Below are 21,742 nucleotides of genomic sequence, written 5' to 3'. Positions count from 1 at the left end.
CTTCAAATCAATGATTTTTCATGGAACTTTTGTAAACATTGTTCCAAAATATGAGAGATATGAATTAATAAAGATTTTTAATGTTTTTTAAATATATTTCACTCAGCTTCATCAATACCCACAGTAATTAAAAAAAATCTAATGAAATCTGGGTTTTCCTGAATCAAATTTTAATAATGTGAAATCGTGTTCGAAGAGTAAAAATTATCGTGCATTATATCGCATCGTATATTTACAAAAAAAAGAGATAATTTATTGTTTACGATAGTTTACAACTTGAGACAGTAAACAAGAACAATCTAATAAAAATAAAGCGAAAAATGTATATCTATTGGACTTTTGGCAAAGATCACTACTGTACCACTGTACGTGTATTTGGGCAAATCTATTGACGTGGAAAAATCAACTTTTAAATTTTTTTATAAAGTTTTTCGAAATATTTTCTAAATTTCCTATAAATTTTAGTTAAATTAATAATACAATATTTTTTATTGCATGCACGGCCTTAGTATTTTATTATTATTATTGCCCGGTCTTTTTCTTGAAGAACATTGTGAGAGATGGAAAGTTACGTAAATAACGGCTTTTTAAAAAAAAAAAAATATTATCTATTCTTGGAGAATAACTTAAAAAAATAATTCATGAATTAAGAATATAATAACATTATCTCTTTCGATTATAGTATTTTTAATTTAATGGCAATAAAAATATTTGCTAAGTATCATTAAAATTTCTCTTGTCATTCTGAATAAACACTTTAACACTTGTCATTCTGAAAAACATTTTAAAAGAGATACGTATTATCCTAATAGACCCATTAAATAATATATAACTTGCATTTTTAATTTAAAAGGTTGAAATACATGTATCAGTTTCATATCAATCAATCCCATTTTTTATAATAATTAAACAATCCTCTCGTTGGAAGATTTGGTTGAGAAAAAGGAATTAACAACCTAAATAGAATGAGTAAATTTCTTTTTATAATATTTTTAATCGGTTGATGATAAATATGCGAAACAATTTTTTCCCATCAAAATCTATTATACATGTGGACATACTTCATAAAGAAAATTACATTTAAAGGATTCTAATATACACTGTGCTAGAAATCTTATAAGCTATGATGTCTATTACATTACATTCTGCTTTAGCCGGCGTCTTGGCATAGGGGTAGCGCGTCTTCCCCGTGATCTGGGCGTCCCGGGTTCGAGTCCCGGTTTGGGCATGGTTGTTCTATCTGTGAGATGTGTGAATGTGCCCTCCTGTGAAAAGGGGTTGTGCAAGCGAATGAATGATGCGTGAGTGGCAAAGTCGTACTCTTGGCCCTAGTTGGCGCTGCTATAAAAAATAAGAGACGTTCCCCCTCAGGCTTAAATCGCTGTCTTCGTAACAGCGGGCTTGTCAGTGGCAAGTGCCATAAGAAACAAACAACAAACGAACAAACATTCTGCTTTTAAAAAAAAGTTAAAATAATTTTTTATTTTGTGCATGTTGTCTATTTAGCATATGGTCACAGTTTACAATTTATCCTGATGTACACTTAAGTCTTAAATATTAAGTCAGAGTGTACCTCAAATATGAAGAAGAAAAGCTTCTGGATTGGTAGTTAATTTTCTCTTCTAGGCGAGTACATTAAGGCTGTGGAGTCGAGTTATCTCCACTTCCTAGAAGAGACGCACCTCTTATCGGTTTGGTAATAGTGTGGTCGGTAATAGCCCTTAAGACTGAATCTTAGATCTCGTCCTCCGTGCTGTCGCTAAGGCGTTCATTAGGGTATTCTACATACTTCGGCAGATGGACGGTTATGCTTGTATGATTGTTGTATCATAAAGAAAACTTATTAGTAACATTTATTTTACCCGAATATAGCAATAAATATCCATCTATAGGTGGACATGAACCTAAATTTGAATGATTTTGTAAAAGATATATTGATGGACACAATTACGGTTTCAGAAATGGACTATTTTCATCCTTAATATTTGTAAACATTCTATTACTGAATGTTCTACAATTCTTATCTCGAATGTTCTCTATTGGTCAGAAAGTTATTCTTTGTTAAGCTACTGACATACAAAATTTTGTTCCGAATAAACCAAATTAACAAATATTTTTTTTCTTTATTTTATTCTTTTATAATGGCACCTTAATCCTCTCTTCTTTTACTAATAAAAATAAAAAGGATGTTGTGAATTTTTAGGTATTTTTTTGCACTTAAGTTCCGGCAAATATTTCAACGATCCTTTGCGAGGATTGCTCAAGCCCATTCCTTTTGCCCATTTTCCATCATAAACCAAAGTTCACCGTCCTCTTTTGAAGATTTAATAATACTCTTGACAGTTCGTAAGCCGATGTCAGTGGTTTCACCAATCCCATGGCAGGTTTTCGACCTTCAAAGCAAGTTAATATAAAAGGCCACCATTAAGATCATATTTTGACGACTTTCCTCTCTACAATGATCAGTCATCTCGATTATTGGCTGACAATAGTACTGCAAAAAAGCTCCAGGGCAATGCTTTCTTCAGTGTTTGGTAACATCGTTGCAACTAGTGTTTGTTTTCATAGATGCTTCTTTAAACTGTTGCAGGGTGATGTGAAATTTCTGACAGGTTGAACAGGAAACCTTTAAAATCTTTTTGTACCTAACCAACAAATGTTAAATATATAAATTCACAAAATATCAAAATCTGAATTCAAATTTGAAAAATATTGTACTTTTTGCATTAATAAATTATTGTTAGAATGCATAAAATTTTGTAACCATTTTCTAATTGATTTATCATTTATCAATAATTGTTCCAAAATCTGGATGCAAAACTCTTCAAATTTTCATATATTTGAAATATAGGGCAAGAATTAATAGAATGTTGAAAAAAATTTCCAGAACAAACTTTTCTAACCTAAATGCAAGAGAAATTGCTATTTTTTTCAAAATTGTAGTAATTATTTCACATTAAAAGTTTTTGAAATGCAAGTGATATAAGATGAGATAGATGTATTTAAAAAATTAATCTAATGAGTTTGAATTTATATTCAGAATTATTATGAAAATACTTAAAATCTTTAGAGAAAGGGAAGAAAATGTTAAAAAATTCAATGATATTTCTTTTAATATTCAATAACAGAATAGTGTTAAATCAAGTGTCAATTATTTTCCAAACATTGTCGCCATTTATTTGAAAAAAAAGTGCAGCGGATATAATTATTTCTGGACTTACCAGCTCATCCTAAAAGTTTTTCATGTCCACCTTCAAAGAACTCCGGGTTTTATAAGACGTAGAAAAATAAATTATAACTCTTTTTTATATTTTATCTTTGTTTACTACAATTTTATTCTTTTCTCTTCCGTCAAATATTCAGATAGAAAAGAATTCAATTTCTCTTCAGGGGAAATTCTAGAACATTAGAAAAAAAATATTCGCCTAGAAATATATTATTCCAGAAAAAGGAAAAAACAATTTTGGTGTTTTTTTTTCGGCATATAAACAAGCACATTAAGCATAATAAGAAACTTTTTGACAAAGAATTATTTTCGATTAATGATAAAATGGAAGTGTATTTTTCCTGTTTAATTCTTTCACTTAATTACCTCAACAGCTGATAACACGAATGTCTTGTTGAATCTCTTCTTAATTTCATCTGAATGTGATATAAAATAATAAAATTATCTAAATTTTGAAAAAAATGGATACTTTAAATTATATGCTTTTATAGTTTTCCAATTAAGCACATTGAAAATTAACAAAGAAAAATAAGAGAAACTAGAGATAAATACTATTTTTTATATTAAGGAAATAAAAAGCTTCTGTTTCAATGCAAAGTACTAAATATTTTAATGTATGTATTTGAAAATAACTAGTAACAAGAATATTTCAGAGAACCCAGATTAAAGATTTCGCAATTTGTTTAATGACAAAATGCATAAATTATTTTCTTACTATATTCGGGATTTAAAATTTTTGTTTTGTGTCTGTGCTTCTTTGTGCGCTCATGCCTCTGTTTGGTGATCTGCTATCTTATCCGAAATTTGAACTTCAAGGAAAAAAGTAAAGTCTATTTAACATTTGTCACTTGAATTGAAGAACACTTATGAACACAATAGAACAGTGCTGAAACTATACGCATTTCGTAATTGAATCATTATTTCAAAATATTTGTTTATAAAATGAAAAATAGTTAACAGAAACAAAATGTGAAACTAGAAGAGTTATGAAAGGATTTTATTTGTCTGATCACGTAATAAGAAATAACAAAAGTGCTTTGAAATGGACATATGGTAAAAACTTGCTGCGTTTGAAATTTGCGGCCTTATATTCTCGCTTCGCCAAAGAAATTAAATCACCCCGTTGCCAATATGATATTAAGAAATAACTCTTTGCTAATTTGCTCGTGGTTCTTATTTTGATTGTTATTATTACTATTACTTCAAGCCAATTGCTTCAATCCCAAAAAAGCAATAATTTCTGTTAAGTAAGCCTACTGTTCTAAGTTTGCAGCACTTTTGTCAAACCATTAAGATGATTGCAAGCGATTTACTTAAATGTCTTTAAGCGTTCTTTAACTTAATATTTGACGAGAAAATATCAAAAGAATATTTGTTATCATAATTTCAATAGAGAAAAAAACATATTGTTTGCCAACGGATTCTAAAACCCTCTGCGTCTTTGAGCATGCGTTAGGAGGGATTTAATTCGGAAAAATGGGGGGGGGGAGAGGGAAGGAGGAGATGTTTACATTTAACAATAAAATAAATTCCGGAAATGGCGCACATCCTTCCTTGGGTCAGCTCTTAGTAAGATAGAACCTTCGGAAAGTGGTTGTCTCAGAATATTGAAACGAACAATAGAAGTAAAAAAATTATCAAAACAATTAAATCAGTTTGAATTTCATTATAACAATCAAAATCTTTGTTATAAACTGAGTTTAGAGAATTTAAATAAAACTAATTAAATTGCTGCATAAAAATGTTGATGCCATTAAAGAAAAGCTAATTTTTTTTTTTTTTTTTTTAGTTCAAAGATGAAGCAAAATATTTTTTGATGTGATAATGGACATAGAATTTATAGCGAATAAACCTTTCTAAAAATCCAATACATTTTTAATTAATTAATATTTTAATTAAAATTTAGAAACACTCTATTTTAGTGGACCCCTATTATTCAAGAAGTAATTACTTATAAAATTTCCACCTCTTGATTGTTTTGACAGATTTTATAATGAGAGTTTCGATTAATGGTACTTTGATATTTTTTGTAAATATATATACAAAACATTTAAAACATTGTCTTATAAACATTGATTATAACCAACGATTTTATGAAATTTTATTGAAAAATCAAAATTAGAAGCTCAAAAAATATCAAGTTATTCTTTCACTCTCTAAGGAGAATAGAACTTTATTATTTACTTACTTATTTTTGTTAAGATAATACTTTTAGGTTGTCATGCTCTTTGCAAACTGCCGATTATAAATCGTGCAGAATGCAATACTCAACAAGGTAAATAAATCACTGGACATAAAAGCACAAAAATTGACTCGTAGTTATTTCTTGAGTGGCAGATGCTCATCACGATGGAATTGCCAAAATTTTAAGTAGCATTATATATAATAATTAATCAAAGTTTCAGCGTATGTTTTCCTCTTTAAATTTGGAAGAATATGAGTGAATAAGAACCATTTTTGCATCATTTTAAAATTATAAAAACTTACTTTTCCATGATGCCGATTTTGGGCAATGTCTTTCGAATTTTAAAGAATTTTTTCATTATTAATTTTAAACATGTTTTATGACAGTGCTTTTTATAGTAGTAATGAAATTCAAGCCAATTTTATTATTTTATCAAATCCTTCTAACGCGTGTTTTTGCTAATCTTATGATAAAAGATTACTTTGCAATAATTTTAAAATAGAATTTAAAAAACTCAAACCAGAGTTTTCACTTCCTCTTTCATAAGAATGATAATATTTTAAGGTTGGAATTCTTTATCTCTGTGGCATTCTTTAGCGTGACATAAAAATCACGTCCCACAGGCTGCAATAGCTCATGCAACGAATTAAGCCTAATGAAAGCAAAATGTCCGAATGAAGCTGAAAAGAATTTCATGCTATGTTTGAAACTATAGGTTCGAAATTAAATTTTTTCCGAAATTCTGTTTAATGGCATTTCACCTAGAACACATTCTGATGTAATCTTGTCTAATTTTTGGTAAAATAAAAAATAAAAAGGAAGAAAAATCCAGAAAGTATGATGCAAACCGACTCAACTCTCGTGTTCCAAAGTATTTATTTTCATTATGCATTAAAGTAAGATCATATACCATCAATTGGAAATATTTATGTTGATCATAACAATATTTTTAGTCTTAAATGCCTTTCTAACCCATTCAAAATAAAACAATATAAAACAATGTACAAATTTTACTAAAGTTTGTATATTCTATAAAGGGCATTTTTCACTTTAGGCTGCTTTCTTTTTCTTCACTTTTTATTTTTGTGTATGACAAAATATAGAGTTTAAAATTTAAAAAATTATGAATAAATTGTTTTCATGTTCATTTGCTGCTATTTCTTGGTATATTTTTAAAATGTTCTAAAAACTACTAACGAAAGTTTATTTAAAATAATAAATTTGAGAATAAAATCGTAAAGCAAAACTGTAGCGTTCTGCATTTTCAGAAATAGTTAGAAAGAACAGACTTAATTTTTGATAACAATATTAGTTTATTTCATTCTAACTTCTAACTTCTAGGTGCATTTCATACTAAACACGTAGTTTTTACTGTATTAGAAAATAATTTTATGAAGTAACTTGGTTAAGAGACTTAGATTTATTTTTGTAGAAAATTTAATTATCGCTTAAGCGATAAATGTACATTATATGTTAATTATTTTTACCTTGCCTCTGACGCTGACCTGTAGAAGTTCTGTGTCAAAGTCAAGGACAGTTGATTATCTGAAGCACCAATCAAAGCCAAGGTTTCCGAGTTGAAAAATTTATGCTCTTTGTCATGAAACTGAAGTATTCAATGTATCAATGCTACAAAAGAACTCTGTTTCTCAGATAATTCTTTTCATGAAAAGATGGACTGCGATAGATAGAGTTGAAAGACAAGGAAGAAGTATTTGCAATATTTAATGGTAAATTAACAAAAACATTCTGTGATAGAAGTATTACAACGAAGTTAGACTGTTTTCTTTGACTTTTGATGATTTTTTTGAGTGCCTAATTAGCTTTGCAACTTTTGAAGTCGTAAGAGAAAGAAAAGAATTTAAAGGGTTATGCTGCCATACATTGTGAGAAGATGGTTTTGTTATTGTCACTCTGAAATTTCTCAAAAAGATGTACTGTGTTACAGACATTAATATATTTTGCATCAAATACATAGAACATTTCTATATAATTAATAAAACATACATCCAAACTTTTTTGATGTTTCAAATAAAAATGAACACAACAATACAACTGGAATACAGACCTTACGAAACAAATTTTAATTGCTTTATATTTTTATTTACAAATATTTATGTTATTAAATAATACAAAAAAATAAATAAAGCAGACGATTTTTGTCTTTCATAGAATGTCTTCATTGCTGCATCAGAACTTGGAACGATTAAATCCTAATTGCAGATTCCTTAGTAAATAATACTAAAGAATGACTGAAGTTAGATCGGGAAATAAAACAAAATCATGGATATTCTTCACAAGCTATAATTTGTAATGTCTTCTCAACTACTGTTTCACTGCCTTACCTTTAAATATTATCGAGTGAAATTCCTTTTGCCTTTTCTGACTTCTTAATCATTGAGCAGAAAATCGTTACCCCTCCCCCCCCAAAATATTAATAATTTTTTATTCCATTCAAAAGCAAATTAATATAAATAATTTAAGGGGATATTTTAGTAAGATTTCTTTACCTTATTGATACTGAAAAAATGTTTGTTTAAAGTGAAAATTCTGTTGAAATTTCACATTAATTAAAAACTGATACAAAGCTTGGTGAATTGTTTTTACTAACTGAAGGATATTTAGGTTCTCTTTGGAACAAACTATAATTTTTTAAAAAAGTACGAGATTTTAAAAATCTTTCATATAAAACATTTTCTCAATGTACACACACACACACACACACACACACACACACATATATATATATATATATAGAGAGAGAGAGAGAGAGAGATAGATAGATAGATACATAATATGCGATTAATTTTTCTCATATGAGGTTTACACCTCTTTGATTTCATATATGAATTCTTTAACTTTTACTAAAAGTGATGTATTTTAAATATCTCAAATTTTGATTACAAATATTGAAAAACAAAATAGTAAACATTTGAAAAGTTTAACGAATGTTTTGTGAGAGTTAAATTTGAATTAGTTTTCGAATTACTAAATCCTTAGATCACACTTTGAATTGTTCTCACTGTTTTTCAATAAGAAGCTCGCTTACAGTTAGAAAACTCCTTTGAATGAGTTAAAGAATTATATTCTATATTCTTTGAATCAGTAAAGGTACTGCTAAAATATTGGAAAGTCCAAATTTTATACAATCACTTTTTGATCTTATTAACTAAATACATTAAAAAGGGGTTTTTTTATACCCTAACTTTTTAAACAAATTCCAATCTTCTAGAACTTATGCTGATCAGATTCTGAGGCGACGAATTCAAATCAATCTACATTGGAATTTAAGAGCCCTCTTTTGATTTATTGATTTTCTTCGAGACATCCAAAGAAATGATTTACAATCGCGATATTTAAGGGTTCACAACTTAGTTAGTTTCAGTAGAGGAAGAATGGAGTTTTTGGTTTAAAAAATTAATATACCAAAAATATTTTACAAATATAACTCATAAGACTAGAAAAGGTATAGAAAAATTTACATTTTCTAATATTTTCGGCAGTATATTTACGACTTTAAAAACATAAAATATAACTTTTTTTACATCATTTAAAGGATTTTACTAACTGTAAATGCATACTTGTCTTTGATAGTTCAGAAATTGGCCATTGAACCAAGATTAGAGTGGATATCTTGCATATTTTTTATATGCTTCTCTTTTTTTATTTTCTCAGTGTTTAAATATTTATTAATAATTTTTTTTATCGAATTCAAAACTTTGCATATTCCAGAATAATATTAATTAACGTTTGAAAATGCCATATGCGTCACTAACTCCACCTTCACTTTTTATATCATAAAAGTAAATTATTTTTAATTTCCAGTCATTAATTCTCTTTTCTAGAATTTTCTACTTTTTAACTGAAAAAATTAATATACATAAATTTTACAAGTCGTCTTCTCTGTCTATTTATCAGATATATCTTAAGCGAAATAAAACTTTCTAGAGTGTCTCAAAGTTCATCTCTCTGATTTTTATCTGGACATTTTTCCGCATATTATGATTTTGAAATTAGCAAAAACAGCAATAAATATTTAGTTTTTATAAACAATCGCTTCTTCATTTTTCATCGTTGTCTTCTTGATTATGCAACCATGACTGACACCCAAGGATAATATATTTTTCTTGAAAATTCAAGGGAATGACAGATAATGAGAAAGAAAGAAATTAAATATTTGCCATGTCCTTCCGGCTCATATAAATGATTAAATTGTTTTTAATTTCCAAATTTCAATTTTTTCAAAATTTATATTTCTTTCAAAATAAAATTACTCTAGATTTCATGCAAATGCAAAAAAAAAAAAAAACCCCTTTTTTTAAAGTGCATTTAATGATTGTTTTCGTATTTCAACAAAGCTGTAATCTCAAAGTTTTCATTTGTTGCCAAAAAATTCATATTTACAAATATATAAACTTTCTTCAAGATGTAAGATATATTAATTAATAAAAGAATCATGATTTAACATAGAAAGAAAATAAAAACTGATTTAAAAAAATAAATACCATTGCTATGTTATATATAATATCTAATTTCAATTTTCTTGTTCTTCAGTTTTTGAAATATATAATATTGTTAACATAAGCAAAACACGTACACACATACATGAAATTTATTACATTATTATAAAATAAATTAAGCAAAAAATCAATCAAAAAGTTTCATAATGGGATCAAGCAGAAAGCTCAGTTAATGTCAAATCATACTCTTGTAATTGAAAATGAGTTTATCAACTCAATAAAATCGAAAAATCCCAAAGTATCTGACTCAAAATTTATCTATTTTATCTTGGAAATTTTGTAAATACTAAAATGGAAAAATTAGCATTGCCTCTAAATTGAAAAATAGGTTTGTATCTGACCACATTTTCTTATTTCAAGAATTTTCATATTCCCCCCCCCCCCCCGGTGAATTTATATTTACAGTATGCGATGCAGATGCATTTTCAATTCTCTCACATAAGCTTATATTTTTATAAACATAAGTAAATCCCTGATTTGTGTCATACTTAGTAACCTTTCCTTTAATTTATTTCAGAAATAATTTACACTGTGTCATTTATTTTAAGTTATTTTTAAAAAAATTACATTTTTTTAGCAGTTATCGTAAATCCATATAATACCAAAAGTAAAGAAGGAAAAATATATTGTAAAGGGGCATTAGAAATAAAAATCGTTTTCATAAATTATTTTTATCTTAAAATGTTTTTCAATTTTTAAAAAAAAAATTGAGTCTAATTATTTCTGTAATCTATAAACATTTTACTGAACTTATGGAAATTTTAAATTTTTTCATTCAGTTATTATATACAGATATATAAAATTTAAATTTTTAAATATCAGTATATTTAAAAAAAATCTCCAATTGAACAAAATAAAGATTGAAAAATTTATTGACACCAGCTGAAAGTAGTAATTATGTAAATTAGTGCCATTGGTAATGAAGTATACACAGGTTTTAATTCCATCTATAAATGACGATTCTGATTAATTTTTCTGTATAAAAAATAAAACAAATAAAAATAATGTGAAAATGTAAAAATTCCTTTAAATAAAAAACATGACAAGCATTAAGAAGAGTTCCTAGTTGTTCATAAGAAGACTATTTATTTTCCCACGTAATATATGCATTTCATGCATATTTCTTCATTGATTCTATAATAATTTTTGATTTTTTTTCAAAATTTTATCTTTTATTTATTTACACATAGCACATGTTTATTATTTATGAAATTCATTATTCTAATTTCAGATATATAATTACTTTCTTAAGAATTATTGAAATATTGAAATAAATCATCGATTGACTTTGTAAATATATCATAATATATAATATAAACCCTTTTGCAATTATTCAATTTAAAAATCATGAAAATAGTAATTTTCATGAGAGCTTTATAACAAGCATTGCAAACCCCCTTCTGTGAAGAGTTCTTAAAATTTATCAGAATTTTTTTTAATTGTTTAAGCAATTTCTCAAAAAACTTTAAAACATTTTATCATCTCTTATTTCTTATTCCCTCCTCGGGATTTCCAAATTCTTAAAAGAGATGCAAAATTTATAATTCAAATTTCGATTCTTTAGGACTAATCACTTTTTATAACCGTTTAATTAAAAAAATGAAAATAATTTTGATTTAAAACAAGAATATCAAGCAATTTGCATATTTGAAGTAGCATGAATTTTTTCAAATTACATACACATAAATTTAAATAAAATAATTTATCAATTCTCTGTTTACCAGATTTTTCATTATTTAAACAATCTTATTTTGTATAGTTTGCCTTACGCATGAAATAAAAATTTAAATAAGAGAAAATATTGTTCATTTTATTCTACCGATCAAATACTATCGATTTTCGTGTTATGTATTCCCATAGTATGCCAACAGGTATACCTTGAAGAAAAAAATTGTGGCTAGTCCAGTCTTCATAGGGTGTTAAAGTCTGTTTTTGCATATAAAGAAATTTAATATTTTTATAATTTGATATAATCAAATTAGGAAATGCGAATATACTATTTATGTATGAATAATAAATTTATTAACTTAAATCAGCGGAAATGATATCCCCAAAACGTTCTCGTATACTCTGTTATAAAGATTTATCCTTCCTCTCGCAGCAAAGTGATGTGAATCTTACACAAGGCCGTGATCGCCACGAATATTCAGATTCTTATTTTCAGAATCCTGTACATGAGCATTTTCTACTTCGTAGTAAATGAAAAAAACGAATATTCATATTAAAGCATTCATTCATATTGAAACATTCATTCATATTGAAGCGTTCATTCATATTGAAGCATTCATTTATATTGAAGCGTTCATTCATATTGAAGCATTCATTTATATTGAAGCATTATTTTCATATTGAAGCATTATTTTCATATTGAAGCATTCATTCATATTGAAGCATTCATTCATATTGAAGCATTATTTTCATATTAAAGCATTCATTCATATTGAAACAGTCATTCATATTGAAGCATTATTTTCAGTCGATTAAAATCAAAATTTAATGCAAAACTACAATTTCTTTAACCAAAACATATAATTAATTTTATTCATTTGCCTTTTTGAGTAATTACTTTTACGTGATGAAAATTTACAGGTCAGCAGATGGCCAACCTTTAAGGGATTTCATTCAAAATTTCACAATTAATTATTTGTTTTCAGATTCTAAAACTGTGCCCAAAATTGCTTTTATCTAAAACATTGCTCTATTGAAATGTCGAGTTTACTTTCACTCGTAATATAAATATTGCATATAAATTTTGATTTGATAGATTTAATTCGAAGTTTGATAAAAACTTAAACCTCAGATGTTAAAGTTTTGCTTTAAATTTTATTTATCTAATTAATTGAGCTGTGGCGACGCTGCATGCGAAAGTACAGACTGACTGGCGAATGAATCTTTGATGGATCTACTTCAAAATTTTATACTTATCAATACTTCAGATGCTGAATCAGATTTTACTCAATTAGTTTCTAATGTTTCGTAGATATAGTGGTCACTTATAATGGGACAGCCAATCAAACAAATGTACCCGCATTGGATTTCGTTCAAAATTGATAAATTTAACAAATTATTACAAAGACCATACATGAAATATCATCCAGCCAGCTGGAATTGTTTTTCGATCAACATGTTCATAGATATACAGACATAATCTCAAAAAATATGTTTTTTTCGGATTCAGAGGAGTATTTATTTAAATGCGGAGATTCGGCAAAATCTCGATTTCCAATTTTTTAACCCAAAACCAATTTTATAATCATTTTTGTCATAAAAGATTTAACATGCACCACACCGTTTTACACGGTGATTTGTGTGTGTGTGAGAGAGAGATAGAATTAGGTTTTGTATCTGGAACCTTTCGACTGCGGGACATAGAACAAACCGTCAAGAGAATTTAAACTTTGAAAACAATTTTTACATTCCATATTTTTATAATCATGTACGTAATAGGAATAAATCTCAATTTAGCTATCGTACACATTCTTAAATTGATTTTAAAGCTGTCATGAAAAAGAATGACCAGTTATTGCTGGAAAGAGTTGTGAACAATAAAATAGCCCTGAATATGATTCTGGAATTTAAAAATACAGTTTATATAGTTGAGTAAAATTTAATTTTATGGGCCAGAAATTGATGCTCCATATGATGAAACGCTGTATGCAAAGAGAAAGTTGTTTCAAATTATGAAATAATTAGTACAGGCCTAATTTGCATAGAAACACTTACTAACTCGACCACCGTTATTGTAGCCATTTCTAGTTTCCTATTTATTGTCAACTTGATTTGCGATTCATATTTATATTGTTTTTTTTGTTAGTGAACATGATTAATGCATTTAAGTGCAAAGAAATATTCAGTTTAACAATAACATTATTATTACCAAATTGAGTTTTCATTATTACTAAATTATTTTGGTTGCATTTCATTATTTACTTGTTATATCTTGTTTCAATCAGATAATCAGAAAAAATTCATTTCATTAAATGTTAAAATAGATGATAGTCAATATAGTAAAAAAAATTAATTAAAAAGTTCTTTGCTTAGGATTAAACATTTTCGTCTGGAGATGGGAAGTTCAGTTTAGTTCAGTCATATAAACGTCCCATTTTAAAGCAACACTAGGGTTATTTTGGAATCGACCTCGTAATTTTGAACCATGGCCCGATGACGAGGATTACACCTGACCTGGCATACTCCTCTCCAAACTTCCATACCACACCAGCAGGAGGAAGCATGACTTCGACGGGATTTAACGTGCACCAGACCCGCTTATAACACCGTTCTCCTGTGGAATATAAAACCTTGGAGTTTCGGAACTAAGACATTACCTCCAGGCTACCTAGGTCCGGTGAAGATGAGGAGTCACCAATTATATTGCAGATTCTTGCTTCCTGTCAGATGTAGTAATGTTTTTGGTTCAAGTAACTTTCATTTCAATGATGGAGCCTAATTTTTAAGGGAGAAGTCATGGCTGTTAGGACTATATTTTTCCAATTGCAGTAATGTTCATTCAATCACACTTTTAAGGCAATTGTATCTCAGTTAAGATTAAGCGTTTCTTTAAGTAACGACAAGATGGAAAAGCAATAACTTTTTATGCTGACTCCCCAACATGATTACGTTCATGATACAAGATTGAAAGAACTTGAAAAAAATGATTTAAATAATGGTATTTATCAATCATTTTGAAAGAGCGAGTAAAAGTTTTTTTGTGAAAATAAATCGCTCTAGGAGGAAATGAAATCAATTGACAAGCCTTTTTTCTTTAGTTTAGAATTGCCCTTGTGAGAGACAAGGCTCGAATACGTGTAGTTCAAGAGATTTAAAAAGCCAAATGATTAAACAAACAGTTTAAACAACTTTAACCAGATTCCATGCTGCTAATTGCGTATTCGAATTGGATATTGTTAGGGCTTAATCTTAAATACGAGATGTATTGGCCTTTATGATGCTTTTTTTTCCTATTAGAAGATTTTTAATGATTTAGATAGATTAATTATTTCAAATAACAAATATTATTACGTGGAAAATATTTGCACTTATATTTTAAATTGTTCTTATTTGTTAATTCAGAGGTTCATTTTTAATTTCTTACAATTTACGAGTTATTAGCAGATTCTCACTTAAATATACTTATTGAGTGTGTGTGTGTGTGTGTGTGACGCAAATTTATTCTTGCATTAAAATTTTGTCTGCACAAATCTTGAAATATCTTTAAAAAATTCTATGGGAATTCTTTGGAAAAATGTGAATTATTATTGAATTGGTTCCTATTTCATTAGTTTACTTGATGTAGTGAATTATGAATTTTTATTACAGGAAACATTTTTTTTCCAAAAAAAAAAAAAATGTTTTATTTTATTTTCATCAAAAATTTGTATAAAATGAGAAGTGTTATATAAATATAATATAACCTGAAAAGAAAAATAAAAACTATTTCTCTTTTTTTTCAACTAATTTGAATTTTATGAATCATTCAATTCATACCTTTCGCTGAATCATCATAGGATTAGTTGCAATACATTTGAGCAAAAACTGGTAGCTCGGAATTTTCAGCAGAAATATGCAGCTAATTTGAATTTTTGAGCAATCAAATTACCCAAGAATTTGTCGGATGCATTTCTTAAAAAATAAATAAATTAGTTAATTTAGGAAAAAATTTAAATTGTTGACCTTACTTATTTACCTTTTAAAAAGTTTGCTTCAATATTGACAAACAATTGTTTATAATTCTTTTCGCATGCATTAACTAGGCAATTACAGATTTTTTTAGCATAACAAAATCTTGCGAAACCTAATAAATGAAAACAACTGCCAACTTTTTTTTCTCTGACGTTTTTCTAAGAATATACAATTTTTTTTTCCGTACGGAAATAGGTTTTTTTTTCTTAATTTAAAAACCAAAATTTTGCAGTTTTAGATTTCAATGTGGCCATTTTATTTTAAAAAAAGTTTTACTGATAAAATTTTTAAAGTCCATCTTTGATATGTGAGCATTTTATTCAGTGTTATTTTTTATTGTAGCTCATTTGACATAAATCAGCAAAAGTGGATCTCCAAAAAATTAAAAGGTTTTCAAATACTTCATAATAAAAGTATTATCCTTTCCAACCCCCTAACCCCGTATGAAAACTGGGGATCTCGGCAGGTCCTTGAAAATTATGAGTGGTCGGATTTCTATTACTCTCAGAATCAGAGATGTGGACAAGGCGGAAGTATACCAGCACAATTGGAACTTGAGCACTGCTCTCTTTTTCAAACTCTCATGTAGACAGTTTTGCGCAAGAGCGTTTTGAGGTTATTATTTAGTGAAAAAAACGAGCATTTGTTTCGATTCCTTTCTTTCAATTAATTGAAACCATAATTTGATACAGAAGCATAATTTTATTAACAAAGTCTCGTGCCAAATTTCATTAATATAAGCCTTAGCTTTATTGTATTAATGCTTTTATATTTGCTCAAATATAAAGATCAACAGAACGACCAAATTTTGAATGAATTTTGTTCAAAAGTACATACAGATCTCCATTCTTAGGTGTCAAAACTGCGCACAAATTTTACTCGGCCACCGCTTTATGTTTTGTAGTTGTAACGTTCATACATATTTTCTATAAAAGATTTGGACCAAAATTTGAAAAAAATAGCGACAAATATAAAGACCACACACCAAGTTTTATCATTCTAGTTCAAAGTATTTTTGAGTTTTGTATTCACAGACAGATAGATATAATTCTGAATTGAATTTTTCGGAATAAAGTAGTTTGTAATGTAGAAATACATCAAAATCTCAAGACTAATTTGTTTTTTGCTTATTTCTATACTCTTTTTTCTTTCTTTTTTATTTCTTATATGAGAACGTAAAAATTGTGTTTGCTGAAGATAAACAAAGAATTGCAATTGCTGCAAGTCAAACCACCATAAATGGAAAAGCTTTCTTTTTCACATATCAGGAAATATACGCCATGATAATTCTATTTTTGAAACTTGAAAAACGACTTCTTATAAGCACGTCCATTTTGATATTTACGCAATTTATTATTAAATGGATTGTGATGTGACTAATTACAGTAATTTATATTCTTAAGTCTGGTTATGAATTGTTGCTCAGACGGAATTAAAACGATCAACAAACAAGTTTCACAAGCATTTGTTTTATTAAGCTGTCCCATGTTTTCACCGATAATTACTCTCTAAACATTACATTTGCAGTATCTGTATCCCTTGAACATCCTTTTAAGAGACGCATGACTCTTTGCCTGTTTAGATGCACGTAGAAGGCCGGAGTAGCCTGGTTGGTAGGACGTTGGGTTCACGTCATTTGGGTTTCGCGTTCGAACCCATCCGGCCGAAGACTCCCCACGTGTGGGGTGACTGACTCACGTATAAATCTATCGTGGTCACAAAGTCCTCCATGTCGAGAGTAATGCCACTGGGGGCACTGGATCAGGGGTGATCGTTCTCTGATTCAGGTCTGAATAACGATCTGTGGTTCAGTGAATGAAATGCATGAATGAAGTCCGCCCCGTAAAAAGGTTGTGACGTATGTGTAGCTAAATAGTTCTCTTGATCCTAGATGGCGCTACTGTAGAAACAAGAGACGTATCCTTGGCTTAAACCACAAGTACTTTTTAAAGTCAGTTTGCTTATCTAGGACAAGTGCCATTAGAAACAGCAACAGATGTATGAAGATAGTTTCATATCATTCTCTATATAAAGCCTTCAGACTCCAAATTAAGTGCAATTTTATTTTTCATGCCCATATGGGCAAAATATTACTCAAAATATATTTAAAAAAATTTGAGTTAATTAATATTTATTGTTTCTTTTTAATTTACTTTTTTTACTTAATAACCAGCTACAAATGCTACAAATATTAAGAGATAATTAATTTTTCACATGTTCTTTACTAAAAGTTTATTTAATATAGCATTTTAAATATTTGTAATCATAGAAATGTATATAATTTTTGTACGAATGAATATAAATTAGAATTATTGAGCTTAGCCTTGTCACATCAGAATCCCAAAACTCAAAACAGCAATAATTCATTTCAAATGAAATCACCCAGCCCTGTCACTTGACTGTGCTGACTAATCGTCTGAATTGCCCTCTGATAATAAGGGAATAATAAGGAGCAGTTACAAATTATCAAATATTGGCCATTATACCACTCGCTTCTATAGGAGGAATGAAGAACATAGCACTATTACTATACTCCACAAGGAAGAGAGAACCCGCTTACTTATTAAGCGACATTTCATCCACCTACACTTGGTGCCCTCTTCAGAAGACATAACAGATACAGATGTTCAATTTCATGTTTTAATTAATTTTTGTAACAAAGTTAGATGGGACATTAATTTGTTGGAGATTGATTATTGTTTATTGAAAGTGCATGAGAAATCAAGCTTCGCTCTGAAGAATTTTTTTTTCTAAGACCTTATCCCATGGCTTTTTTAAAGTTATGAGAGAAATCTAAATGAATTGCACAAGCAAGATCGAACATGAAAAAAAAATTCACGGGAGTCCGAAACCCTAACCACTGTTCCATCACTGATATGCTTATGGCGATCATGTCAATGTTTAATTAAAAAAATTGTATTTTTTGTTGTGTAAAATTGAAGTTTTTCTGGAAAGACACCAATATAGATAAACTTAAAAAGCATAACTTTATCTAAATATAAAATTTGTTCCAAATCGTTAGAACCGTTTTCGAGATACACGAAATAAATTTGTATATACAAGAATTGCTCATTTAAAGTTATAAAATATGCTTGTAAAATCCAAATATATTTGGGTATGCAAAGCATAAATATAGAAAGTTAATAAATTCCTAAACTTTGTTTAGAAATAAATAACGATTTTATATGTTCACACAGCAAATTCTTCCTAAAATCAGCACGTGTTTAAACGTATTTAAAAATACACAATACGTTTAATTCGAACTTTGACGTCAAGATATCATTTAGATCAAATCTTCAGTATTTGATAACATCCAATTAAATGGCTTTTTTTTATTTAGACACACGACAAAAACCACATTTAATCCATTAGTTTAATGTTCCATGAGGAATCCCAGTACAAGAATATTAGAGAGATAACGCTATTTGAATATAAATAAAAATAATTACCTCAAAGAAAAAAAACCCTACATAAACGGCGGAAAACGAACACAAACAAAGAAACTAACATCTTTTCCCCTAAAATACTTTCACCTTTTATCGCGATAAATGAATTTCTGTAATTGTTTTCCTCTCAGAGCGTATGATGTGTTATGTTCAAGGTATACCGGTTAGCACAGCAAAGCAGACTGGACGAATCTCTCCCCCCCCCCCTACCTTCCTCACATATTATTACGCTTATCGTATTGGATTCCGGAATTGACGCAAGTTACTCTGAGCTTTTTCAAGGTCCCCCTGAAATTGAAATGTCCACTCTTTTACCATGGTGGCTCATTGATCTGATGTTCATCTTCAGGGCAGGATGAAGAGCATGAGGATTCTGTCTCTTGCGCTTGGGGCGCTTTGCTGCATCTTGTTGATGCTTGAATGTTCTGATGGAGCGGTGGCTACTAAAAAAATTGAAGCTGTAGATAAAGATGATCGAATCGAATCTTTGGCCGAGGCCGAAAAAAGGCTAAAAAAACTTGTAAATTCTGGGTTTAAGCTTGCTCTCCCTTACCTGATGACAATTGTAACTGAAACCCGGCTAAGTAGGAATTGTCTACAAGGACTTCTAATGCTAGTGAAAGGTGTGATGGATATTAGAGACTGGGCCGTAAAAAGTGAGTAGAAACATCTTCCTTTCTGCATTCAATAATATTTATCAGTTATTTTTGTTTGAATCATTTTGTGCCCAACTACAATATTCTTTCATTTCATGAAAATTTCCATTTAACAGTTTGAAAAGTAGCTTAAAATATGTAAATTTCAGCTATTCTGTTAAGGAAGGAAACTACACTAAAAAAACGCTTTTTTTTGCGCAATTATGAAATTTTTAAAATTTAATATTCTTAATGTTTGAACTTGTTTCTTTATAAAACCATTAGAATTTTGTTTCTAAGTGGAAGTTATGCTGATATTTTATATGCTTTTGTTAAGTTATACTGATTTTTGTATTCCCATTTACATACATTTTAATGCTATTTTGCATCTTCAAATGCTATATTCTCAAATATAGATTACTGTAGAATTAAAACTCATAAATTAAAATGTAACACATATTTTTGTTCATATTTTGTTTGTAATTTTTCAGTAAATTCTGTAGTTCTTGAACTGCAGAATAATTAATCTAATCATTTAAAAATATTTTATAGTTGTTTTAGGAATTCATAATGTGAAAAAAATTTAAATTTCATGTTCTTCATCAATGAAACTCTAATATTGAATAAATGTATAGAAATATAGCTTACTTTTTAGTTCAGTAATTAGGTATTATATTTCTTCAGCTATCTAAATAAGTTTAAGCAAATCATTTGTTAAACCTCTAACCTAGATTTTTGCTTTATACCTATTTTTAGTCAAAAAAAGCCCCTTTTTCCAATTTTTAAAAAACCTTTGCAACTTAATTTATATATTTTGGTTTCATAGATATTTTTCAATATTTTTTTTATGTAAATGTTTAAAAATATAACTATTTTCGAATGTTTTTCAAAAAATTCATCCCAAACGTAGTCATATACCTTAGACAAACTTTCATCTTCCATGAAGATCAACTTATTGTTATAGGGTTCCCTTGTAAAGTTAAAATATTTATTTAGAAGAGCCTTTCTTTTACAATTTTATTTAGTGAACCTTCTGAGTTTATTCTTTTAAATGTAGTAGTTGCATTAATGGAATTAAAAGATGTGATGTAGCTTTTAGACAAAATGCCGAAATTAGTTTGGTTCTATATTTTAACTAATTGGAATTCAAATTCCAAACCCCTGAAAGATTTAAGGGCAGTACTGCATGTAAAAGAATTTTAAGACTGTTGATTTAAGGCACTTGAGATCAAAACTTTTTTTTTTTATTCTTCATGGAAATACCAGTATAGATCATATAATATAGAAAATCGAAAGAAAGGAAGAAGATTTAGCTATATGAAAGGAGAATGACAAATTCTGTTGAATAAATCAAGTATTATCTGAACTTTAAACTAAAATTGGTGAGATGGCCTGCTGCATGCGATTAGAGAATTTTCTAAAAAATATAGTTTTGCCTTTGATCAATATTTTAATAACAAAAGTTTTATTTTCATAGCTGGCATGCAACAGTTAACTTAGCCTTCTTCCAAACAAAGTTTATCTATTATTTTTAAATAAAAAAAAAAACTTGTTTGTTCAAAAAGCTCCATTGTAGTGACGCCCTTTCATTTAAACCAAACAAGATTTTCAGGCGATTCCACACACCCAATTTCTGTCCTTCTGTAGGTTTCAACGTTGATTGCGCTTAGTTTGATTTAAATTTAATCAGAAATATGATTTCAATAACTTGAACTTAGGCAAAATGAAGATATATATGAATATTAATTGAAATATGTCCGTTGTTAGCATATCGATCTTATAGTTTTGTTTTTAATTCATTTATAATCAGCAATATTGCAATTTCTTTACATAGAATCAAAAGTAATATATCATTCTTGTCAGGAAATTTCGGCATTAAGGTTATAAATTCCAAATTATTTTATCTCCCGTACTTTATTGAAAAAATGATGCAATGGATTTTGAACCTGCTTTTGTGCGTTATTGATATGAATAAATCACTTCACGTGACATTAAACATTTAACTATTTAATCGGTATCGCATCTGATATTTATGTAACCTAGCAACTGTA

General features: G+C 28.4%; 1 protein-coding gene across 1 annotated transcript in view; it reads left to right on the top strand.

Moving 5' to 3' along the window:
- The first annotated feature begins 19,324 nt into the window (after window positions 1-19,324).
- LOC129964151 (nose resistant to fluoxetine protein 6-like) overlaps window positions 19,325-21,742 on the top strand; it is a 58,325-nt gene continuing 55,907 nt past the window's right edge. The window contains exon 1 of the mRNA XM_056078860.1: window positions 19,325-19,712. Coding sequence (XP_055934835.1) covers window positions 19,412-19,712 — 301 coding nt within the window. The 5' untranslated portion in view covers window positions 19,325-19,411. The remainder of the gene's footprint in view (window positions 19,713-21,742) is intronic.

The sequence above is a fragment of the Argiope bruennichi genome, chromosome 3, assembly GCF_947563725.1.
Source record: "Argiope bruennichi chromosome 3, qqArgBrue1.1, whole genome shotgun sequence".
In the NCBI taxonomy this organism is placed as follows: domain Eukaryota; kingdom Metazoa; phylum Arthropoda; class Arachnida; order Araneae; family Araneidae; genus Argiope; species Argiope bruennichi.
This window is presented reverse-complemented; position numbering and strand designations above follow the sequence as displayed.